Raw genomic sequence first — 23,364 nt, 5'->3', positions numbered from 1 at the left:
CTTTCCCTCTTGCACTCTGTTCCAGCTGTGCCCAACCATGCACTGCCTCGAACAAAGACCATTTCATGCCTCCATGTGGGAGCTCATTCTGTTTTCACTTGTTCTCTCCCTTTGCCTAGATAACTCCGTCTTCCTTCCGGAAACTTGGCATGACCCCTGGCTCTGACTGGGAGCTTCTCCTCTCTGTTCCCACGGTGTCCTGTGAACCCATCAACCACACCACTTACAGCACAATGGTGAAACCACTGACCTGCATGCCCGTCCTCTCTCCCACACTATACACTCTATCCTATTCATCTCTGGCATTCTAACATCTGGACAGAGGCTGTTTCCTAGCAATGGGCTCAGGTAAGCAACTCTGTAAGTATAGTTTGGAAAAGAGGGTGAAACTGAGAAGAAAGACTCAAGGGGGTTTACTATGGTTACGTGTCAGGACTTCATTATTTGATGTCTGTTACCTGCTTTACTTCTTGAGAAAATTATGACTTACTTAACTAAGTATCAGATAATGTAGGTTGCAACTCCATTTAAAAACTACCCAATAACTATCTGGATACAGTAATTCTTCAGAGCAATATGTAAGTTCAAGTGAAAATGAATGCATTTTCGGTTCTGTTTAGAGTTATAATAACAGATGGTCATGAAACAAGTCAGTAGCTATCTTAATGTATTTTACTTGACTTAAACAAAATAGATTTTAGCGATCTAATAATTTATTCAACATATATCTGAAATTACTAAAAATAGAGCCACCTCAGAGTTTCTTTCCTTAAAGGCACAGGATGTAAAAAAAAAAAATTCAATAAACAAAAATATTAAGGATGTAATCGTAAGACTTATATAATTTGATTCTTTGCCCAGATCCAGAAGTGGTGCAAAACCAAAGATAAATCAATACACCCTCTCTGTTCTAGTTTATTTATAAAAACTTAAGAGAAAATAAATGTCAAGGTGACTCATAACTTCAGTTAACAATGTAAATAACAGGACATCATAAAATGACTATAATAATTTTCATCAACTATGGTATTGTCTTTTCCCTATTAGCAATCCTACCTTTTGGAAAGCAAGTCATATTCATGTAAAATCATCAGCAGATTTTCTACAATGTTGAGTTCACTTATCTTCTCCCTACATTCTGGACTACAAATTAAAAACTATTAGTAATTACTAAAGACATACTTTACCATATCCATTTATCTAATACTCCAGTTCTCATATTATCTCAGGAGGAGAAACAAAAAGCAATATAGCTCCATGGGCTAGGGCTACATCAAATTCCCACATTCAATTAATGTCATATGTCATAAATTCAAATTTGTTTAATGACAGTATGATGATAACATAATTCCCTTTCTCCAAAAAGAATCATATGCTGTTCATAAAAAAGTAATAATAGGCATTATTCACAGTAGCCAAGATATAAAATGACCTATACAGTGTGTGTGTGTGTGTGTGTGTGTGTGTAACGTATATAATTGAATATTATTGTCTGTCTATAAAAAGGAACAAAATTCTGCCATTTGTGACAACATGGATAAACCTGGAAGGAATTATGCTAAGTAAAGTAAGCCAGACGGAGAAAGGTAACTACTATATGGTATCAGTGATACATGGAATATAAAATAAAAATTAAAGACCTGATGACACAGAGACAGAGATTGAAATGGTGAATAGTTGCCAGATGCAACTAGCTAGAAGGAGGGGGAAATACAGGTTAAAGGGTACAAACTTACAGTAATGAAAAGAATGAATACTGAAGATCTAATGTAGAGCATGGATACTATAGTTAATAGTGTGATATTGTACACTTGACAGCTGATGAGAGCAGATTTCAAGTGTAAGTACTACACACACACACACACACACACACACACACACAGAGTTAAGGAGGTGATGTGATGAGTGTATTAATTGTCGTGAGCGTGATAATCATTCCATATATATAAGGTATATCAAATCATCATGTTGTGCACTTTAAACGTATGTAATGAGAGTAGTCAATTATTCCTTATAAAGTTTAAAAAAAAAAAAGAAAAAAGCATTGATCCACTTATTGGCATAAAAATATATTTAAAGCACTTTTACTTAAACTGATCATGATATCTATAAAGGGAACATGCTACCCAGAATTGTATTAAGGGTAAAAATGTTTGAAAATGTTTTAGATGTTAAAATAAATACATAGGAGAGAATGTTTTTTAAGGTTGGGGAGATTTAGTTGTCAAAGAAAAATTGTGGTAATTTTGAAAGTGGAAGTATCTGAGGGTTGGATAAAAGACTAGGTAAGTATTTCCGGTTAGGAAAAATGAAAAAAAAATTTAAACTGGGATTTTCCTTTCCATCTTAAGTTTTAAAATGATACTTTTTCGTCCAGGATCCTCTTCTATATATTAATGCTATTCCATGCTTATTTTTCACAAATTATAACTAAGTAGGTAAGCCAACTAGAGAAACTGATCTATTTTCCGTCTCTCCCACCTAAACTGCTACAGCAGCGAAACTGAAAAGTACAGTAAAATACACTTACCTTTCAGCTAAACTAGCCAGAGCCAGAAGGGCACCCAGCAAAACATTAGTATCTCGGGCACCAAGTAAATTTACTAATGTCTGAAAAATGAAGTAAAAGAAAGTTTCATTGCGTAAGTGCTACAAGCTTCTTGGGTGGTATAATGTTTCTTTCAAAGATCATTGAGCTTAACCTCAAGAGGAGTTTTATTAAACATTCACCACACCCAGCTCTTCCAGGGGGTAGGGCCCCTTCCTGCTTTGAGACTCAAGACAAGTTCCTTGTAGCCATTCCTTACCCAGGGCAGGAAGCCAAAGCCACCAAGCTACACGACCAAAGGTCTCACTCTTCCCTCTATTTTCATGTGCCCAGGAGGTCTGCTCTGCCTCTTCTGATCTCTCCCCAAGGAGAAGTAGAGAGAGTAATAATAGAAACCACAATACTGGTAGCAACCAGTCATCGGGAGCTCATTCTGAACCAGGCTTTACGGTAGCCTCTTTCCAAACTGAGGAACTATTTTCCACCAAAGTATTGAAAACTCTCTTTCCCCCCCCCCCCAAACTAAGTAAGGTATATCAACATTAGCAAGCACTCCATTTGCCTCTGAGATTTCTAACTGATGTTGAAAGAGCATGAACCGATGCTTCCAGGCATCATCCTAAGTAACATGACTTAGCTGCAAGTCTGTACATTATCAGTTGCCTCTTCTGAGGTCCCCTTCCCCAGAGACTTTTAGAACTCAGAGTCCCCCAAAAGTACACCCCCAAACACACTGCAGGCCAGAGCTGTAAGCCGTGCAACAACTGATGAGGAGATTTGGGTTTCTTTTATGCCAATTTTTCCCCTTTATGATTTCATTCGTGTTTTTATGAAGCTATCATTATCTTCATTTCTCTCATCCCCTCCTCTTATTCTTCTCTCACTTTTTTCTCTATCTTCTAATAGAATGTTCCCCAAACTTCAGTCCCTGACATATCCCTTCCACAATTTTTGCCATATCCTCCTTAATGCTATTCAAAATGTTCCTTAAATTCTCAGTGATAGTATCGGTGAAATATGTGGCTATCAAAATGAAAAGTGTTGACTTGTATGTCACCCAGAATCATCTCCTACACAATGGGCAGCATGTGTGAACACATTTTAGGCAACCTTGCCCTGGTACATGCTAGGAAGTAACCTCCTGGGATATGACAACTCAACAGATTATTACAACTTGGCTGTAGGCAGCTCCCCCTAAACAGCTTTACTATAAATATAAATTTAGTCTGTTTTAATTAAACCTGCATTCATTTATCTTGAAATGCATATTCGATCCAGATGCCTGTAATACTATGCCATCTGATTACAAAGTTGAACCATATGAAATTGGCATATAGACATGACAATTTCATACGGTTCAAACAAATACAACCCCATGTGCCATATGGAATGTATTTAGATGTGTACATACGCTTTATTTGTTCACTTGTTAACACACACCTAGGGTAAGTTATATATATATAGCCAGGGTTTCTCAAGCAACATTTAAATAAAACAATGAACTTGGTTGTTCTTAAGTGGCATAGGAAAAAGAAAAAAAAGAGTTTCAGGAAACCTGTTTGTTATTTCCATATATGCTCCTTAGACTAATAAAGAATATAAAAGGGTTGGCAGAGATGTACAATTCTAGGGTAGATTTTGTGAACTATAATTATAAGAAACTTGATCATGGGGCTCTCAAATTCAGCAGCAATCCACTGACATATGGAGCTGAAGTGTTCACTCCTTCTGGGATGGCTCACCTTGTGGGCTCCACTTGTGGTGACCCATTCTCTTTGGTCTTTGACAGCAGCAAGTTTTTGAAAAATATCTATAAAGAAAGGAAATAGCTGAAAGAGGGATTCGGTGCTTAAAGGCAGCAGTATTCATAGACACTCAGGTCTGAATTACCGGAAGGGCAAGCAGAGAAAGGGCAGATGGGAAGACAGATAACACAAAAGAAACAATGGAGGGAGAAGGAACAGAGTTTTTTGGTTTCTTTCTTTTAATTCTGAGAATTACCTCTTAAGCTCACTAATAATTATTATATATTAGTATTATAACAATAAATATGGAGACAACAAAAAAGGCAAACATCTCCTTCCCCTTAAGGTCCTCAACAGGGTCCTCTAAAAGTTCAAAGTGAAACCTACTCTTCAAAGATTCCCCCCTATAAAGATTTCAAGTATAAAGAGGAGGGGGGAGGCCAGTGAAGGTGATGGCCACAGCAAGGTTCCCCAGCTGAAGAACAGCTGTTCTCAAAGAAACTTCCTGGTGCCGAGGGCTTGTGACATACTCTCTTCTCCCTTTAACTGAGAATCAGTGTGCTGCCGTGGAAACAACACTGTAAATTAGACCATTCACACAAAGAAAATGGGCCAGCACCCAACAACAACAGGGGGCCTACAGATCGTCAAACCTGGAGAGGATGGAAGGTGGGGCCCTCCAAAGAGAGAAGATTGAGTGCCACACCCACAGACCAATGATTTCACGTTATCATCATTACAGCAGGGTCTTTTTTCTTTCTTTTTTATGTGCACAATGTTTTAAATTTTATGAGGTAGGTATTATTAGTATTAACCCAATTTTATAGATGAAAACTGAATAGCCTATGACATTTTAATAGACATCAAAGAAAGCAAAAAATATTTTTACCCAAATCTGCCATTATGGAAGTCTCTGTTGCATTAAAGTAGGCCTGTACTCGCTGAAAATCTTCCACCCGAAACTGGGCTTTTCAAGGTAAGAGTTGTGATCTGAAGTTTTCCTTCCGGGTATATTTTGCCACTAAATAGAACTATTGGCATAGACTCTCAATCCATGACTGTGGATGGGTAGACTCATAAGTATTCTAAGTACCCTTTTTCCTGCTGAAAAGACCATCCTGCTCATTCTAGCAAATCGGGAAAGTTGCTGTGTCCCTGCGACAACACTTACATGTCATGTTGACCAGCTTGTCCACACTGTGCTGGTCTTCCCCATAGCCGAGGTACTCATTGGCCACGATCTCCATGTACTGCAGGAGGGACCAAACCAACAAGAGCAGATGAAGGACAAGATGTGTACTTCTGAAAATGAGCTGTAGGTGGCACAACAGATACACCAAATAATACTCGGGTCCCTGGGCCAGGTTCACTTAAGGGCAAAAGGTAGCTTGAGTTTCTAGATTCTTCACCTTCTCTTGCATGCCCTGAATTTCAGGGAGGGACCATGGAAAGATTATGTAAACTCTCAAAGTCCTCAAATGACTCGTAACTAAATAAGTTCGTGGTGTAATTTGCCTCCAAATACCACACATATGCATGTATATGTATATATGTATATGTATACACACACACACACACACACACACACACACCACACAACCGTCATACCCATACCAATAATCAGAATAAAATGGGTAGGGGGTAGTCTGATAATCCCTCACTGTAGATAATTGATTATATAAGAAATAGGCTCAGAGTAACACACATAGATTTCTAATATTACAAGGGAAATGAAGGTGGATAAGAGGATCCTTTAGAATATGATTTTATGAAAGACTATGCCATTAAATGAGGTAAGCCCCCAGCCAATTAAAAGACAAATCTTAAAAATAAAAACTAGACATGATGTAGCAATTTCCCAGGAATGAAAATATAATAAAATAAGATAGGTTTAGCATTAAACTGCCATTAAATTTAATCTTCCATTAATATGGAATGAGTTTGCAGGGCCATTGGTTTATTATGAAAATCATTCTTTCTGTACATGCCATAGGTTTTAGGAGAATGGGCTGTTCCAACCCAATGCCCTGCCTAGAAAATTTTGTTTTATCATACTAATAAACCCAAACATTTAACTGGCTCAACATATACAGTTACCTGTTCGCCTTCCCTCAGTAGCTACAAAAGCAGAAAACTAAGTGAAGTAAAACCATTCCTCACATTGTCATGTATTTGGAAATACTTCAGTGAGCACGAGAATTCTTTTTTTGTGGAAAAATGATAAGCATCTTCATAACCAATATTTTCTCCCCTCATCTGGTATGTGCAATGCTGAGGATTTGGTCCTGCCAGCCAACACCTATTTCTTTTCATTACTAATTAAAGACATGTGACCTTTTATAGAACTTTCTTGTTTCGGCAGGCTGGGTAAAATCACCTGGAACAAAATGTCATGGGTCCCTTCCTGCTCTGTGAGTATCCTGCCATACGCACACTTATCCACCCTGCCTGCTCCTCCCCTGGGCCGGCAGCCTAAGGTAGGAAAGCCATCTGCTGTCACACACCTACGTAATCCTCGCCCCGAGCCATGGCGTGGAATGGAAAGGCCAGACGAGCCACCACAAAGGAATCTTACCTGCGCTAGGTTTTCAATCCCGCCCAAGCTATGGAGTATCTCCTAATAAAACAAAACAACAGAACATACACAAAAGATGAGGGTGGAGGGCAAGGTTATTTTACATGCAATTTCTTGATTAAATCATGAGACATAATTATTTTTTGAAGGTCCACATTCTAACATAAATTCAATGTTTGTTATTTGTACCACATTTAAGACAAACTCTTAATAAGACCTTCAGCCTGACTCCTCATTCTTTCTATTTCCTCTCATGTCATCATAAAATATTACAGCTGGAAAGGGCTGTTAGATATCGTTCCCTTCACCCTCCTCATATTGCAGATTAGGACAACTAAGACCCAGAAAGGTAAGCCACTTTGCCTAAGTGACCAGCCTGGATAGGAATGGAATCCAGCATCACCAAGTTCCCAGGACCTTCCTGTGGGCCTCTGCCTAGTGTGGTCCACAGACAGCAGCATCAGCCTTACAGAGCAGCTAGTAAGGAGTGTAGAATCTCCTGCCGAATTACACTCTGAATCTCCACAGATTCCCAGGTAATCCACAAACAGTAAAAGTTGGCAAGCATTGCTCTATGGGACTCCTCCTTAAAATGGAGAGGATAATGGTCTTATTAAACCCTGACTCTAAACAAAGGTAAGCATAATCATCGTAAGCGTCTCCTGATGCAGGTCTTTAAATCCAATTCCCAGTAAGAAGGCATTTCACGAAACTATTCTAAAAGTGGTAATTGGGGGACCGGGCTGTGAGGCTGCAGGTGTGAGAGGGCCAGCTTGGAACTCTACTAACAGCAAATGCTCTCCTATCATCCATATTGACATTCATCTTCAGGCAAATGTGTTTCAAGTGGCCCTAACCTGTTTATTTATACTGGCATCTCTTTCCTTAACATGCCTACAAGGAAGTCGTTTGAAAGACAAATATTAGCCATCATTCCAGTTCTGTTGGACGTGCATGGTGATGAGTGCTCAAGTGTGGGGAAGAACAATCTAGTTCCACCATGAAGCCAACTGAGTGGGCAGGCTGAACAAAAGGCTGAGATTCTTCAGGCCTCCTTGTCAAGGTTTCCTTATTCGATGTGAAGTGAATTTGGAAACACTAAACATACCCATGTTTCAATTAACTATGAAGCCACACTTATAACTCAATTTAAAATAGTTTTGTGGGGTGCCTGGGTGGCTCAGCTGGTTGAGCATCCACCTCTTGATTTTGGCTCAGGTCATAATCCCAGCGTTGTGGATTCGAGCCCCACACCGGGCTCCACACTGAACGTCGAGCCTGCTTAAGATTCTCCCTCTCCTTCTCCCTTCTGTCCCTCCCCCACTCATGTGCCCTCTCTTTCTCTTTCTCTAAAAAAAAAAAAAAAAAAAGTAGTTCTGTGACTGCCTACTAATTTGAATTTTCATCATTGTTTTTACTGTAGAAGAGCTACAATTAAAAAACAGAAGAATATTGTACACATTATTCCTACTTATGGCAGAATATTTTATACATGTAAAAATAACACATAAAACTCCTTATGTTTGTTCAAAAATTTTTTTTTCATTCTTATTACATAAAAGCCCTGTGTTAGGCTCTGAAGGGGACACAAATATGCAGTGAAGATGACCGAGGCCTACTGCACTGAGCTTTAGGCAAGCATACGCTAGATATACAAGTAACTGGCACTCAAGACAGAATTTGGTAAGCGTTATAAAACACTTATACATGAAGTGCTATGATGCTCCAGGAGGAACACATAACATCCTGCTGAGAGACTAAGGAAATGTCATAAGGATGGCAGCCCCCGAAAGGGCATAGAAAGATGGATAGAGTTGCTGAGAAGAAATTGGGGAAAACCAGGGAGATTTGGAGAGTAGGTCCAAAGTGCACGGAAGTTGTGCAGAAAGAACATCAGGAGAAGCACTTCCGTGATTCCATGAAGGGCATTACTGGGAATAATGTCCGGAAAGCCAGGTGGGACCAAACTGTGGGAGGGCTTAGATGTGAGCCTGAATGTGACCTCTGTCATGAGGGCCATGACATCTGATGAAAATGTGTGAACGAGGGATGATTAGAATCAGCTGTGAGGGGGCACCTGGGTGGCTCAGTTGGTTGAGCGTCCAACTTCGGCTCAAGTCATGATCTCATGATTCATGAGTTTGAGCCCCGCATCGGACCTGCTGCTGTCAGCCTGTCAGCACAGAGCCCGCTACAGATCCTCTGTCCCCTTCTCTCTGTGCCCCTCCCCAGCTCATGCTCTCTGACGAAAAAAGAAAGAAAGAAAGAAAGAAAGAAAGAAAGAAAGAAAGAAAGAAAGAAAGAAAGAAAGAAAGAAATCAGCTGTGGGGACTTCCTTCTGGTTTTTGAATAAACCAGAAAGGGAAAGAATGCCACCTAGAAGCCCAGTTGGTTGGCGGTGACAGTGGGAAGGAGAATGGAGAGGCAGAGATAGTCTGTGAAGTCGTGTGATCAAGTAAACATGAAGACATGCTAGAAGAAAGGGAACAAAGTAGAAGACGTCACCTATTTGAGCCTGGGGACTAAGGGGTGGCAGATACTAACAGACATAAGGAAGGAGACAGGAAGAGTCTAGTGTAGGTTAGAGAAGACTCGATTTGAGACATACTGAGCTACTGATGGGATATTCACTTGAGAAAAGTACAAAAGACCATGGAAAATGACGTGAGAGCAAAAGATTGAAATCTGGGAGTTGTTGACTTGAAGGCTTGGAAGTGAAAAGACACCACGGGAGAGAATAATGTTTTGTTTTGTTTTGTTTTTTTTAATTTTTTTTTTCAACGTTTATTTATTTTTAAGACAGAGAGAGACAGAGCATGAACGGGGGAGGGGCAGAGAGAGAGGGAGACACAGAATCGGAAGCAGGCTCCAGGCTCTGAGCCATCAGCCCAGAGCCCGACGCGGGGCTCGAACTCACGGACCGCGATATCGTGACCTGGCTGAAGTCGGACGCTTAACCGACTGCGCCACCCAGGTGCCCCGAGAATAATGTTTAAATGATTGGTCATGGTCATGGTCGTTTTTAAGTTTTTACCTTGACAAGTAACATATCAATCCAATAATTAGTATTAACAATTTGGGACTAAGTCCCAAACTCTGTTCTGGGAATAACCCTTTTATTCTGTGCAGTGGGTAGCATTAGACATTCTATTTAAAAAGTAATAATTTCATGGCCAAATTCAAATCAGCTTGTAAAATAATACTTTAAACAGAGTTTGACAATTGGTTTTATCATAGGGCCCCTCAGAGCTTTGAACACCCCGCCATGCATTATAAGCCTCCAATGGGAGAACTGAGTGCAGTTTTTCCCACACATCATTAATTGAAGCACACTTCTTTTCACTGAATATGTATTAACTCCCGGGGATCACCATTGGAGAAGCACTGTTATGACGTATAGGAAAGAGAGAGAGGGTCTGTCACTCTCTGAGAATGTTGTTGTTACATACTCAAGAATTTGCCCTTCATTTACAAAATAAACACTCCCCGCTTCGGCCCCCCATGCTCCTATGGAGACTGGAGCAAGGCTAGGAGATTGCTCACAGAATCAGGGTCCTCCCTATATTTCGTTTGGTCATACCAATGGGATTGCTCTAACCTGAGAGTGTCAGCTGCAGCAAACCAAAACCACAAGTTACGCATGCGCATACCTGGGCTTAACGGTTCTGACTACTAACCTGAGAAGCAAATATGACCGCACACTTGGATGACAGCAACACCTCCCGAGTGCCCTGTCAGATCTCAGCATTTTCTCCCTGCTCACAAGCCACAGAGTCACAAGACTGGCTTCTGTACTTCTGAACCCAATGACCTGGAGAAAGTCCCCAAGTCAATCTGACCTTCAGTCCAATGTGCAGTATGTGAACAAATGTCCTTGTTCTATTCCGAGGTTTTCCTTTTTTTAAAAAAGTGATACAATAATATAATACAGATAAAGAGTATGTTCTTTAAAAAGGGAGCACAGGGGCGCCTGGGTGGCGCAGTCGGTTAAGCGTCCGACTTCAGCCAGGTCACGATCTCGCAGTCCGTGAGTTCGAGCCCCGCGTCGGGCTCTGGGCTGATGGCTCAGAGCCTCGAGCCTGTTTCCGATTCTGTGTCTCCCTCTCTCTCTGCCCCTCCCCCGTTCATGCTCTGTCTCTCTCTGTCCCAAAAATAAATAAACGTTGAAAAAAAAAATTTAAAAAAAAATAAATAAAAAAAAAAATAAAAAGGGAGCACAGTGCAACACCAAAATAGATGTCGTTATGCACCACTATTTTTGCAATGGCCGAAAATGTCAGTGACGTTGGATGCTCTCATCCTACACCTAATCAGCAACCAAATCAATGTCGAGCACACTGCAGTGAGCCCTTAACAGTGAATCACAAATGTGATCACTTTACTCCTCTGCTTAAACTCAACAGTGGTTCCACACTGCTCATTTCTGGGTCTTGATTTTAGGCCCCTCTATGTGCTGGCATCTTATCTTTCCAGATGTAATAGCAGTACTCTTGAAAACCTTGGTAGGTTCTATTTGTAGGGGATAAGTAAGAAGAAAATACAAGAGATGTTTTAAAGTTTCCTACCTTGGAGTCTGGAAGCAAGGTAGTGCCATTAAAAAGATTAAGAGTTGCTTCTGAAGGTTCAAGGTGAGAGGAAGGATCAAAGAGCTCCATTTTAAAGCTACTGAGTGGAATGCACCACCACAGTGCTTCTCAAACTCTTTGGTCTCTGTGTTCCTTCACACTCTTAGAAATTACTGAGAACCTCAAAGAGTTCTGTTTATGTGGGGTATATCTACTTATCATATTACAAGTTAAAAGTGCGAACATTTTAAAACACAGGAGGAGTAGACAAGCACACGTTCCATCAGCCATCAGAGCTGTGACATTTTCATGCATCCCACAGCCTCTGGAGAACGCCACTGCATATATGTAAGACAGTGAGTGTGCAAAGTCAAACAACACCGTGGCATTATTTTTAAGATATTTTTGGCCTGGTAGAATCCCTGAAAGGGTTTCAGAGATCCATAAGCCGTCCCCAAATCACACTTTGAGAACCATTACACTATTGTGTCATCCAGATGGCCGTCCAAAATACTCCTGGAAATTTGTGACTTTCATGAAGAGAAAAGTTGGAGACTGGAGGTATGTACTTGTGAGCAAAAAAACAACAATGCCAACAACGATAGTTGAAGCCAAGAGCATGGGAGATAGGGGAGAAGATGATGAAAGAAAAGAACTTTGGATGGGGCGCCTGGGTTGCTCAGTCGGTTAAGCCTCCGGCTCTTGGTTTTGGCTCAGGTCACCATCTCGCAGTTCGTGGGATCAAGCCCCGAGTTGTTGGGCTCTTTGCTGATAGTACAGAGCCTACCTGGGATTATCTCTATCCCTCCCTTTCTGCCCCTCCCCTGCTCACTCTCTCTCTCTTTCTCTCTCTCAAAATAAATAAACTTGAAAAAATAAAGAACTTTGGGAAGGTTAACATTTAGGAAGGCAGGGTCAAGAAAAAGAGCAGTAATACAGAAAAAGACAAAGTGCTAAGGAAGAGCTATGGCCTCCTGGGAGCGTGGAGACAAACAGAAAATGCAGTGAAGCCTGTGGGCTGCTAAGAGAGTTGAGAAATGCAGGTGCTGGGATAAGGTCACTCAGCCTGCCCATCTTTTTACTGTGGTTGCTAAGATAATTGTACTTAGGAGCTTTTAAGATTTTCACTTCATCCTCGATAAGCAATGTACTACGGCTTCACAGTAAAGTCCAGGTGGCCATTTCTCTGTATCCTGCTTGGGGTTCCTACCATACTTGAAACCTCAGACCACGTGTCTCCCTTTAATTGCAAACAACCCTAAGCACTCCATATTTTCAAAATGGCTTCTCTTTCATTCCTTCCAGTTTTTTTTTGCTGGAGTCTCCGTTAAGCATATACTGAAGTCTCTGGCAGGCAAGATCCAATCTCTGAGCTACCAGTTTGCAACCTCTGGATCAAGGGATGCTGACTGAAACATGGCTTCCAGGGAGAACCCTGTTCACAAGAATTCAGTGTGAAAGCAATACAGCCCATCAGTTCTGACAGAGAGGAAGCGGGTTCAAGAGATATAGCCTGGCCTCTCAAGAAATGTAGTAATGAAGGGAAGGTGAAGATTCGAAGGGACATCTGGGTCCAGGAGAGGACATTTTTACAATAATAGAAAATAGAAAGGGAGACACGGACATAGAAATGAAGAGAATAGATAGATGGGTAAGCCTTGGCAAGGAGGAGGGATATTTCTTCTGAGACAAGAAGAACATAAAGCTTCAAGGTAACCCTAATATTTCAAGCAACAAAGAAGAGATAATAAGAGAGTTCCCACTGGAATGGCTTTGGTTTTCCCAGAAAGCAGACAATGCTGTAATTTGGTGAGGATGACAGGGTCAGGAGGGGATCGGAGTATGAGAAGCGGACAGGGTTTGGAACAGCCACTGTGGATCCTGCGGCACAGACTCAACAAGCGAGGAAAGGAATGCCTAGCAAGGATGAAGGCTCGCTGAGATTAACTGGCATAAATTACAGTAAACCCCAGCAAAGCTTTGTGACTTCGGCCAACAATTCTTGGCAACTCAAGATGTTCAACAACCGCCTGAGCACACGCTCTTCTTTGTGGAAAGAGTGCCAGGAGGAGATATTCAGAGACAATACCCTTCTATGGAAAGACTAGAAATCGGGGAAGGACTTCATTTTAATATGTGTTTAGTCACAAAATCCCATAAACAATGAGGTCACTGAATTCTTTCCTGGAGAGAGCAGGGCAATCAACCGTGTCCCGATCCATCAAGAACTAGACTAAGAAAGGCAATACTTTGATGGAGATCAGCAGAGTAGGACACAACGGTCATCAATTTTCTAAACAAACAGAAAATCTCTGAGGCAAATACTTTGCTAACTTCCATAAGTCAGAAAATTAGAGCCCCTGCTAAAAACCTACCTTCATGAGAGTGAAAGGAGATGTTATAATTAAGTGGGAACAAGGAACACATACTGGGACTGACCCGGGCAAAATGGAACACGTGGTCCACCATTATGACATACGCTGCACACAGAATTGCAAACGGCCCTTCAGAAATACATGGAATGCATAGTTCTGTACAGCTGGTCATGGGAAAAAAAAAAGGATGCTGTCTTCCCAAAAAAACTCTGAGCAACCAGGACAGAAAGCCATTTGGAGAATGCCCCGAGTCACACAGTCAAAGGGCTCACTAAACTATAATAGCACAAGGCCAGCTTAGAATACAGAACGAAGAAGTGGTGATTCGTCTAAAGGAAACAGGTGGCACCACCATGAATCCTGGAAGACTCAAATCAGAGCGGGCTCTGTAGCTGGCTAGTACCGAAACGCTTTTTTTAAGTGCCAAGGTTGGAAAAGATGGTTATTGGGGTAATGAAGAGAAACGCATTCCGACGCAAACAATTCATCAGTAAAACCAAATCCAACGTAAAAGATCTTTGGAGTGGCCTGAGCTTCCTAGTAGCTCATCAGGACAGGGTGTAAAAGGAGATGCTTCTCAGGGGGGAAAAAAATCTGTGAAAACACCGAAGCACGTATTTAGAATAGGAACGTTCTAACTATTTAACACTGGCAAGCAGTAACAATAATGACTAAATAAGCGATCTTGAGGCTTTGGAACAGTGGTTCTCAAACTGTGGTCTCCTGACAAGAAGCATCAGCTTCACCTGGGAACTTACTAGAAGAGATTTTCCAGCCCTCCCCAAACCTACTGAACGACCAGCCGTGGGGATGGCCCCTAGCGATCTGTAGGTCGTCCATGTGTTTCTGACGCACACAGATGTTTGAGAACTGCTGCTTTATGGAAGCAGCTGTCTACCAGCCGATACTAGAAGAAATAATTTTGAAGGTCTGGGTGAAATGTTAGGGAAGCTTGTTTTTTAGAGCCTCACTGCTAAAGCACTAAGTCCTTGCTGTGCAACGTGTGGGCCATGGACCAGTGGCATTGGCGTCCTCTGGAAGCTTCACAGAAACGCAGAGACTCGGGCCTCAGCGTGTACCTGCTGAATCAGAATCGGTGTTTACAAGATTCCCAGTGGATTCCTGTGCACATTAAAATTTAAGAAACACTAAACTAGAGGCAGCAGCACACTCAAGTAACTAGTGAGAGGGGGGAAAGTTTCTCGGCCTCGCAACCCTCATCGGAGACCAGAGGCAGGTCCCGTGCTCACCTCCAACTTAGATGTGGGCAAAGGCACTCTGGAGCAGCTGCTAAAACTGCAGGCTGTGCCTTTCCCACGGGCTGCCTCAGGAACTCCCTGAGAAGGCCCCCACTTGTCACTGCTGACTTTGACCTAGGGAGCTGCTTAGCCTTGAACACACTCAAAGGTGTGGCCTGAACTGCCAATGGTTTAAACATACACCAGAAGTCCCATCCACTTAATACCATAGTTAATACAGCAGAAACATACAGATTTGTTTGTCCCTATTAAATTATTTCTCATATCTTTTTAAATAGCAGTTGAGATACCTCCTAAATTTGAAAGCTATTGAGTTGTGAGACAGAAAAAAAAAAAAAGCTAACATGATCCCAGATCTTTACTTCATCTTCATAACAAGTAAAAACTACCTTTATTTTTTCCAACCAACCTGATAACATGGATCCCTCATTAGTAGTCTCAGACAGATTAATACTCTCAGAAAGTGAATAGATGGGGCTCGATTAACCCACTCTCTGAAAGAAGAAAACAAGAGAAAGCATGTTTGCCCGTGTTGAAGAGGCCAGTGTGACAGTTCATGAACAACACAAAACAGTGCAGGACAATAAGGGACACAAAAAGGAATAGCATTAGTTTATTTCGAGCATAATCTACAACAAGGACTATTATTTGGTACCTGAACACTTAATCCATGTTAGTGTGAAATGCATAAAAACTGCCATCATCATTTGGTTTGTACTGCCCTTGCTGACTGAGGGGCAGCGCCTGACCAAAAGAAATAGCTAAAAGTTCCAATAATTAAATTTGACTTAACAAGAACTTATGCCCTAATAACCTAGGATCCATTTGAAAAAATTATAAGCATACATTTTAAGAAAAATATTTTTATTCATTCTTAAGCACATTTACTTACTAATGGTGTGTGCTCCTGTAAACAGTAAACAAATTCTCAAGCCTTGTGATCAGATTGGATACCACCACCTTCTCCTCTTCCACCTGCTTTTCACCTCGTACTTGCTTTTTATCGTAACAGCCATGGAAAACCCAGCTTCAGAAACATACGCCATCGTCAAAAGGAAGGTAGCCCAATCTTAATACGGAAATCATACAGCACCTTGAGTAGTTGGCACTGTATCTGACAGATATTGCACAGCGTTCTTCTCCTTGAAAATTTCAAACACTCCATGATACCCTGGGGGTTCTCTGTAGCCTCCAGGGCACTTTGGTGGGCAGTTTGGGGAACACCGTGAAAAAGCATTTCCTTGGATCAGTTTCCCCAGAAGCAGACCCTGAGACGAAGGTTGGTGTACAGGTGAATGGCTAAGGACGTAATCTCAGGGGAGACCATGGAGAGTGGGGAGCACGAAGGAGAAGGGGAAAGATAAGCACGGGCACCCTCTCAGGCAACACTGTCTCACACGGTCCTCTAAGCTAGCCCAACAGTGGCGCTTGGTGCAAATGTTAACAAAACACTAAAACAAAAAGTGTCTGTTATTCCATAGTTAGCCAAGAAAAACTGAGGAAGATAAGGAAAGCTGTTCCAGACTAGAAGCCACATAACTTCTCCCACCCCCACAGCTGGGTTAGTTATGCATCCAGCAAGGTTAGGATACTTTAAAGATCTGCCCCTCGGTCAGGTGGAACATTTGCTTAAGCTGTGGTCCCAAGCCAACCTTTGCCTGGCCTGCCTCATATTAATCCTTAGCACTGGTGGTAGAATACAGCTTCATCTCCTCCACGGTCCTGAGAAATTCAGCTCTGCTCCCAAACCCGCACATCTCCAACCTGAGTGCATGAGACCGACCCTCCTCAAAGGCAGGACGAACATCTACAGTCACTGCCACTGGAGGTGTCACGCCCCACCCTACCTCCTTCCGCTCCACCCCAAACCCCTCACTATTCCTTCCAGAAGGAAGTTGGCAAATATGCTTTTCCCATGTTCTTATATTCCCAGGGATGTCTGAGAGCTCCTGATAGGTTAGAGCACCCCCCATCCCCCCACCCCACCCCACAGAGGCCTGGCTGCAGACAGAGGCCGAACAAGACGTCCCAAAAGCATCACTGGCTGAGAACTGCTCTCCCCGCCATCACCAGGGCTCCGGGCAGGAGCTGCCCACCACACCCGCCGTCAAACCCTGGCCCTCCTCTTGCCCAGGCACCATGACAGCGACACCTTTGCTACGGAGGCAAAGCTCAGTTTCTGAGAATAAAGGCAGGACTCAACCCATGCCGGTGCCGCCAGCCAGGCACAGTTAGCCAAGGCCGTGCCATCGTTCATCCCCGACTTCCCTGCGTTGAGGAAAATACTGCAAATTTGAAATGCGCTTTGAATTTAAAACAATCACCTATGGGGACACTTATTCTGAGACTCCTATTTCAGACAGAATACCTCTAATCTTTATAAATAGGGAGAGGGCACATGACTACGTTCCCCTTCAGGTGCTGGGGTCAGCTAAAGATAGCACGGAGCCTGAACTGGAGTGCAGAGATCCGACATCCCAAAGACCTAAAAGAAATAATGATCAAGTTGCAACAGCTGCTAAAAACCTAATGAGGTTTAATGCTGATTGCTTTTCATTATTTAAGAGGAAAAGCCATGAGACATATCAAGAGGTGATTCAAGCTACAAATATGTATGCACTGGTATTTTTCCTGTTAACTATATACAATCTTCATGAGGAAAAGCCATGACGTTTGCAATGTTTTTCATATTAAAATAAATACAAAAGCTTTTTTTCCCCTATTTCCTCCCCCCTGTAAAAAAGAAAAAAAAAATATGCCAGGATAGGCTTTTTAAACTTATTATTATTGAAGGAGTAGAAATAAATGAAGAGTTCCAGAAAAGTCTGAGTTAAAGGTTCTGTTCCAAGCAAACGGCATTTTTGTTTTGCAATTTTGGGACTAAAGCCCAAAGCTATTAATATTTCTACGTGATTCTGGCCTCTGCTGTTATAAATGTAAATAGAATTCCTGGTGTCTGAGTCCTCTGGCTTCTGCTCTCTGAGCGCTGACCTCTGAAGGAGCAGTTGTTCCTTCCTTGGCTCCCAGCCCCTAACCCCCCACAAGGACGCAGCACATGGGATGGAGCCCTGGTATTCAAGAGGAATGGCGTGTTCTGTAATGATATAGATCTCTGTTTGCCAAGAGGTGGGGGACTAGGAAACACACGACTTAGTGCAACCAGAGAATTACAGAGAATAATAGCGGCAGGCCATAAAGACGGGTGCTCTCATTGTATCGAGCCAGCAACTGCAGCCCGGAGGAACCCAGAGGCTGGCCCAAGGCTGCACAGGAGAGCAGAGCTGGGGCCTGGCTCCTGGGTCCCTCCCCGCCCCAGCACCACTCCAGGTCCCACAGGCGGGGGTGACTGCAGAGACAGTGACTCTCCGACACGTACACTGTGGGAGCAGGAATGTTCAGCACAGCAGCCGGGGGTCCTCTGGGGCAGCTCTGAAAAAGCTGTCTGTCTGCAAAGACAGCGTTTCCCTGGAGGGTATGTCCCAATATAGCCGCCGCACAGCAGCGGATTCATGAGCGGGCAAATATTTATCCCCTCTTGTGACTGAACTTTTGCCACTTCTTTCACAGGACTATTAATACAGAACAGCGTGATCAGCTCCCACGGCCTTTGCCCATGACCACCTGCCACATCGCTTTCAGCATCACGCTCCGCTTTCAGTACAAAACGGGAAGGAAAAGTGGCACGGGCAACACAGCAACTGAAATGTGGTCGCAGGGCCTTCACCATCTTGCACAGTGGAAGAAACCTGTGTGTGATGTGAAAGCTCCGTGTAAAAAGCAGTCACGAAGCTGCGGTATTGGAAGGTAAATACCACACAGGACAGCCAAATGGTCTGAGGTCAGCTGAACCCAGGGACGGATGCACAAGCCAGAGGTTCACCCTAGTCCTCATTCGTACCACGCTTCGCTCTCTTTCTCACTCAGAATAAGTGGCATCTTCATGGTGAGGTGTCATTTAAACTGCCCCTTCCATTAATACACAAAACGACAACAACAACAACAACAACACTTTCACCTCTGACTCAAAATTTAAGAGTGGAGAAATTCAATCAAGCCTGTTTCAAAATAAACATTATCTCGCATTCATACAACAGAGCCCTGTATTCTTTTTGGAGGGGGAGAGATGTTAGAAAAGTAAAATTCACATCCAAATAGCCGTGGTAAGACTTAGAAGAGAAAAAAAAGTATGCGTGAAGAAATTAACTACAAATGAATATTCAAGGCATCTTTACCGACTTATTCCAGTATTCATAGCGGGTCTTTCTTCTTCCTTTGTGTTACCCACTAAATTTAGCCCCAAATATGCGCCCAACCGGAAGTCCATCCAATGGGTTATGCCAGTCCCTAAAGTCAGAGAGATATTGAGCAGAAGGGACTGCCTATATGTGTTTCTTCTACACAGTTGATGGAAGTTTCAGAGGTAGAATGGTTTCAAATATTTACTCATCACCTACTGGTAGCCAGGCATGGTTACATGCCCAGGGTAAGGCAAAGGACAAAACCGTGCACTTGTGTTCATGGAGCTGACCTTCTAAAGGGAGAAGGGCAATAATAAAAACAAACAAATAAAACTTTACATGAGGTGGTGTATAATGGAGGACAAGAAAGTTTAAGGGTTTAGACAGTCCAGGGGATACTATTTTAGGGAAGTCAGAGAAGGGTTCTCTGGGCAGATTAGCATCCAAGTGAAGTGAGGAGTGAGTCTAGGTCAGAACAGCAGAAGAGTTAAGTATATAGTCCCTGAGCAGGAGTGTGATTGTTTGTGCAAGCAATAATAGTAAGGAAGTCCGTCGGGCTGAAGCAAAGTGAGCCAAGACAAAGTATTAGGAGTTGAAGTCGGAGAGATGGCAGGAGCCAGATCTGCAGGTCTTTGTAGAATAAGAATAGGGACTTCGGAATTTTTATTCTGGAAAGCCACTAAAAGGCTCCAAGCAGAGAACTAATACGATCCAACAGATTTTCGAAAGGATCCTTTAGGTGGCAGTATTGAGAACAGTATAGGGAATCGGGGATCAAAGCAGGGAACCAAGTAAACTTACTGCAATTGTCCAAGTAAGAGATGACGGCAGTTTGGACCAGGCAATAGGCGGGGAAGAATAAAGCTGAGGGAGGGCAAGTTGAGCAAGAAAAATCAAAAGTCCTGTTTTAGGCATGTTAGCTTCAAGATCTCCAAAGAAGAAAAAGTCCACTAATCACTATGTAAAACAAAAGATGAATTGAGAGTAATTATATACAACTTATAAGGCACAGTCTGTCAGAGCAAAGCTCTCCAAGTGTTTGGGGATTGGCTGATTTTAGCCATGGAAATGTGGTCTCTAGACTGTATCTGGAAGTCATTGCCTGGTTCTCAGAAGGTCATGTACTAATGGGAAGCTGTCATTTATTGGTTTGGCCACGTTAAAATTTGTTCCAGTGGTTGCATGTGGCCCAAGAACAAGCAGTGCTTTCCTGGGAAGGCTAGAACATTTTAATTTCATACCTGGTAGATATCCAAGTGATTGATTTTTGCAATCTATTTCCAAAATACGCCACATTTACAGTAGATATTTCAGAAAACGGGATGTAAAATAATAAGGACACCAACTTGTTCTTATTAGAAAAGTGATTGCATTTTTGGAGCAAAAAAGTCATGCTAAATGGATCAGGTGGTTCAGGTTTAACTGAAATGGCAGAACCTGGTATATATCTTACTTTCTCAAAAGTTGCAATATTCTGGCAATCGTAGAATAATCATACCAGGAAGAGACCAGCTAAGTGAACCCACTTTAAAATAACACCAAACATATTAAATAGCAGGGAGCAAGTTGCAATGAAAATCTTATCTTAAAAAATAAACTAAGATATATTTATTTTACATTTCACAAAATTTAAGTTATAACCGCAACTCGACCCTAATAACTAGAACAAAGCAAAAATGGATTCTGCTGACATTTTGGGGCACACTTTTTCTGACCAATCACATAACATGATCCAACATCCTTGAATTCACTTTTGACTCCGGCAACATAAAGAGGTTCATTTTTGCAAATATATTAGAAAGAGTCATCAATTTTTCCTAAAGGCCTCTCCTAACCTTTGTGGTCCAAATGTACTTTTTTTGACGTCCCACCTTGTCATTGTCCTCGTTAATACCCCTTCTTCAATTTGTCAGTGGTCTAATTATGCTGGCGCCTCATTAGCCAGATTCCAACAGTTCAGCACTATAATTATTTTTTTAGTATCATCAGGATATTCTACATCTTTAGCCACATTTGCAAGTTCATTTCACAAGAAAAAACTATGTTCTATTTGCACTGTATTACAGGATCTGCACATCATCTGGCAATCAGCAAGGAATGGACCAACAAAGAGGGAGCTCAGAGGAGACACACAGAAGAGATCCTTGAGTAGAGGTCAATTTTATAAGTAGTTAATTAGAGGATATGCCAATGTTGTGACAACTTTTACTTTCCTATGCAACCTCATAACAACCTGGTCTTGGATACCCAGCACCCTTTGTACTTTCCTGGACAGGCAGGTGAAATGGAAAGGGGGTGGATTTATTTTCTAACTAGACTCTCCAATAGATGACATTATGGCTGAATGAAAAGTTGGAAGATCAAAATTTGCTTTTGTACTCTGCCATGAGTCAAGATTTGTGACCATGTGTAACCAGGAGTAACCTCAGCTTCAGGGATGCTACTTTCACTTGCCCTCTGAGATGTACCACGAGGTGTCTGCAGTGCTTACTGTGTTACCTTATCTCACCCTGGATTAACAACTCCCATCTCATTTCAGATGCCGCCTCGCAATCTTCACTTCTGAGAACAAGGGAGTAATCATAGGCCAATCTTGGGAAATGCACCCAGAAAGGAAGTATCTAGAAGTATGGTTTAGAAGAAGACTGCAGTGGGGAAGAATGAAATAGAACAACAATAAGAACAGCATCACTGGGGCATAAACTGACAGAAGACGTGGAAGGGCTCACACTCCACACGTGACACAAAATTCCAATCAGCTATATCCTCAGGGTAAAACTGAATGGCATAACATCCTGAATGTGTCCAATCTCGTCTACAGCCTGAATTGGACCAAAGACCAAAGTCCACACCCCTCAATCTCCCCCAGTCTTTAGTTGTAATAATATAAATAGTTTATATCCACCATATTTTCCCTTATATTGGGATAGTGGATAATCGTTTTGCTGACCAGAGTAGATGCTGAGTCCCTAGAAGAAAGGGATCATGTGTTTTATTCATCTTTGTATTTTCACTCTCTCTTCCTTCCCCAATGCTTATTCCCTCTCTTCCTTGCACACAGTAGATATACAAATGTATTCAAATGCATTGAATCCAAGCTTTCCAGACAACATTAAATCTGATGTTGGCAAAGAAATAGGATAGGAAGCTATACCAGAAAAGTCCCTGAGATGTAATTCTTCTGTAAGTCTAAATTTAGAGGGGGGTGGGGGGGGGGGGGAGGTAATTCTGACTATCTTAGCAAGGTCATATGGGGTGAGGAACAATGGAAGACCTTTACACTTAAGCCATCTTTGACCCAACCTTGCTTTTAGAATAGAACTGAACGTAACAATCCATCAGCAGCCAAAGGATGACGTAAAAGGATGCCCTTGATGTTCAACATTCCTAAATTCCTTCTCGTACTATGAAGGCAAAGAGATCTATAATCATCTCTTCCTAGTTTGAAGATTTCCAGGGACTACTCATGTTGCAAGCCAGTAATTCCATCCAATCTAAGATGCCTCATTAATCACTAAGAATTTGAAAAGGTCCTGACAAGAGATCTCTTAACTTCAGAATTGTTAAGATCTTTTCAACTGTTGGATGCCAACCCTTGCCCAATTAGTTTCCCTAACAATTTCTGCATCTAGTGCCCTCAGAGTAGGGACACAGTGACGTCTCTCACATCTTTAATTCTGGAAGTATTCTTCCTTCCTCAAAGTACTGACCCAATAAATGGTCTATGAGACATCCGTTGAAGAGTCCATGAGAGCCGTCTTCACAATTAATTAAAGAACGTTATTTCCTAACACCATTTCAGGCATAATTATTCTGCTACTAACCATCGTTGTACTCTGTTCGAGTTCAGGGAGAAAACAGTCCAGGGCAATTTCAGGGCCTTTGTAGTGTTCATTAATCTTTCAACAATCTGGGTATACTGTCAAGAACTGAGCAGGGACCCGATTCCATAGCCATGATAAAGATTTTAGGCTTTTTGTATCATCTGAACCAGTCCTATAATCCTCTGCTTAAATCAGGTACAAAGACATAATAGATGCAGTCCCAATCCTGGATTGC

At 42.0% G+C, this 23,364-nt stretch overlaps 1 protein-coding gene across 1 annotated transcript in view; it reads right to left on the bottom strand.

Moving 5' to 3' along the window:
* Window positions 1-23,364, bottom strand: part of NEK10 (NIMA related kinase 10) — a 227,496-nt gene that overhangs the window by 179,641 nt on the left and 24,491 nt on the right. The window contains 6 exon segments of the mRNA XM_030329784.1: window positions 1,057-1,143; window positions 2,531-2,610; window positions 4,291-4,358; window positions 5,465-5,543; window positions 6,869-6,910; window positions 15,477-15,561. Of these exon segments, the coding sequence (XP_030185644.1) occupies window positions 1,057-1,143; window positions 2,531-2,610; window positions 4,291-4,358; window positions 5,465-5,543; window positions 6,869-6,910; window positions 15,477-15,561 (441 nt within the window).

This window comes from Lynx canadensis, chromosome C2 (assembly GCF_007474595.2).
Source record: "Lynx canadensis isolate LIC74 chromosome C2, mLynCan4.pri.v2, whole genome shotgun sequence".
Lineage (NCBI taxonomy): Eukaryota > Metazoa > Chordata > Mammalia > Carnivora > Felidae > Lynx > Lynx canadensis.
The sequence above is the reverse complement of the archived record's forward strand: the minus strand, read 5'-3'. Positions and strand labels throughout refer to the sequence as shown.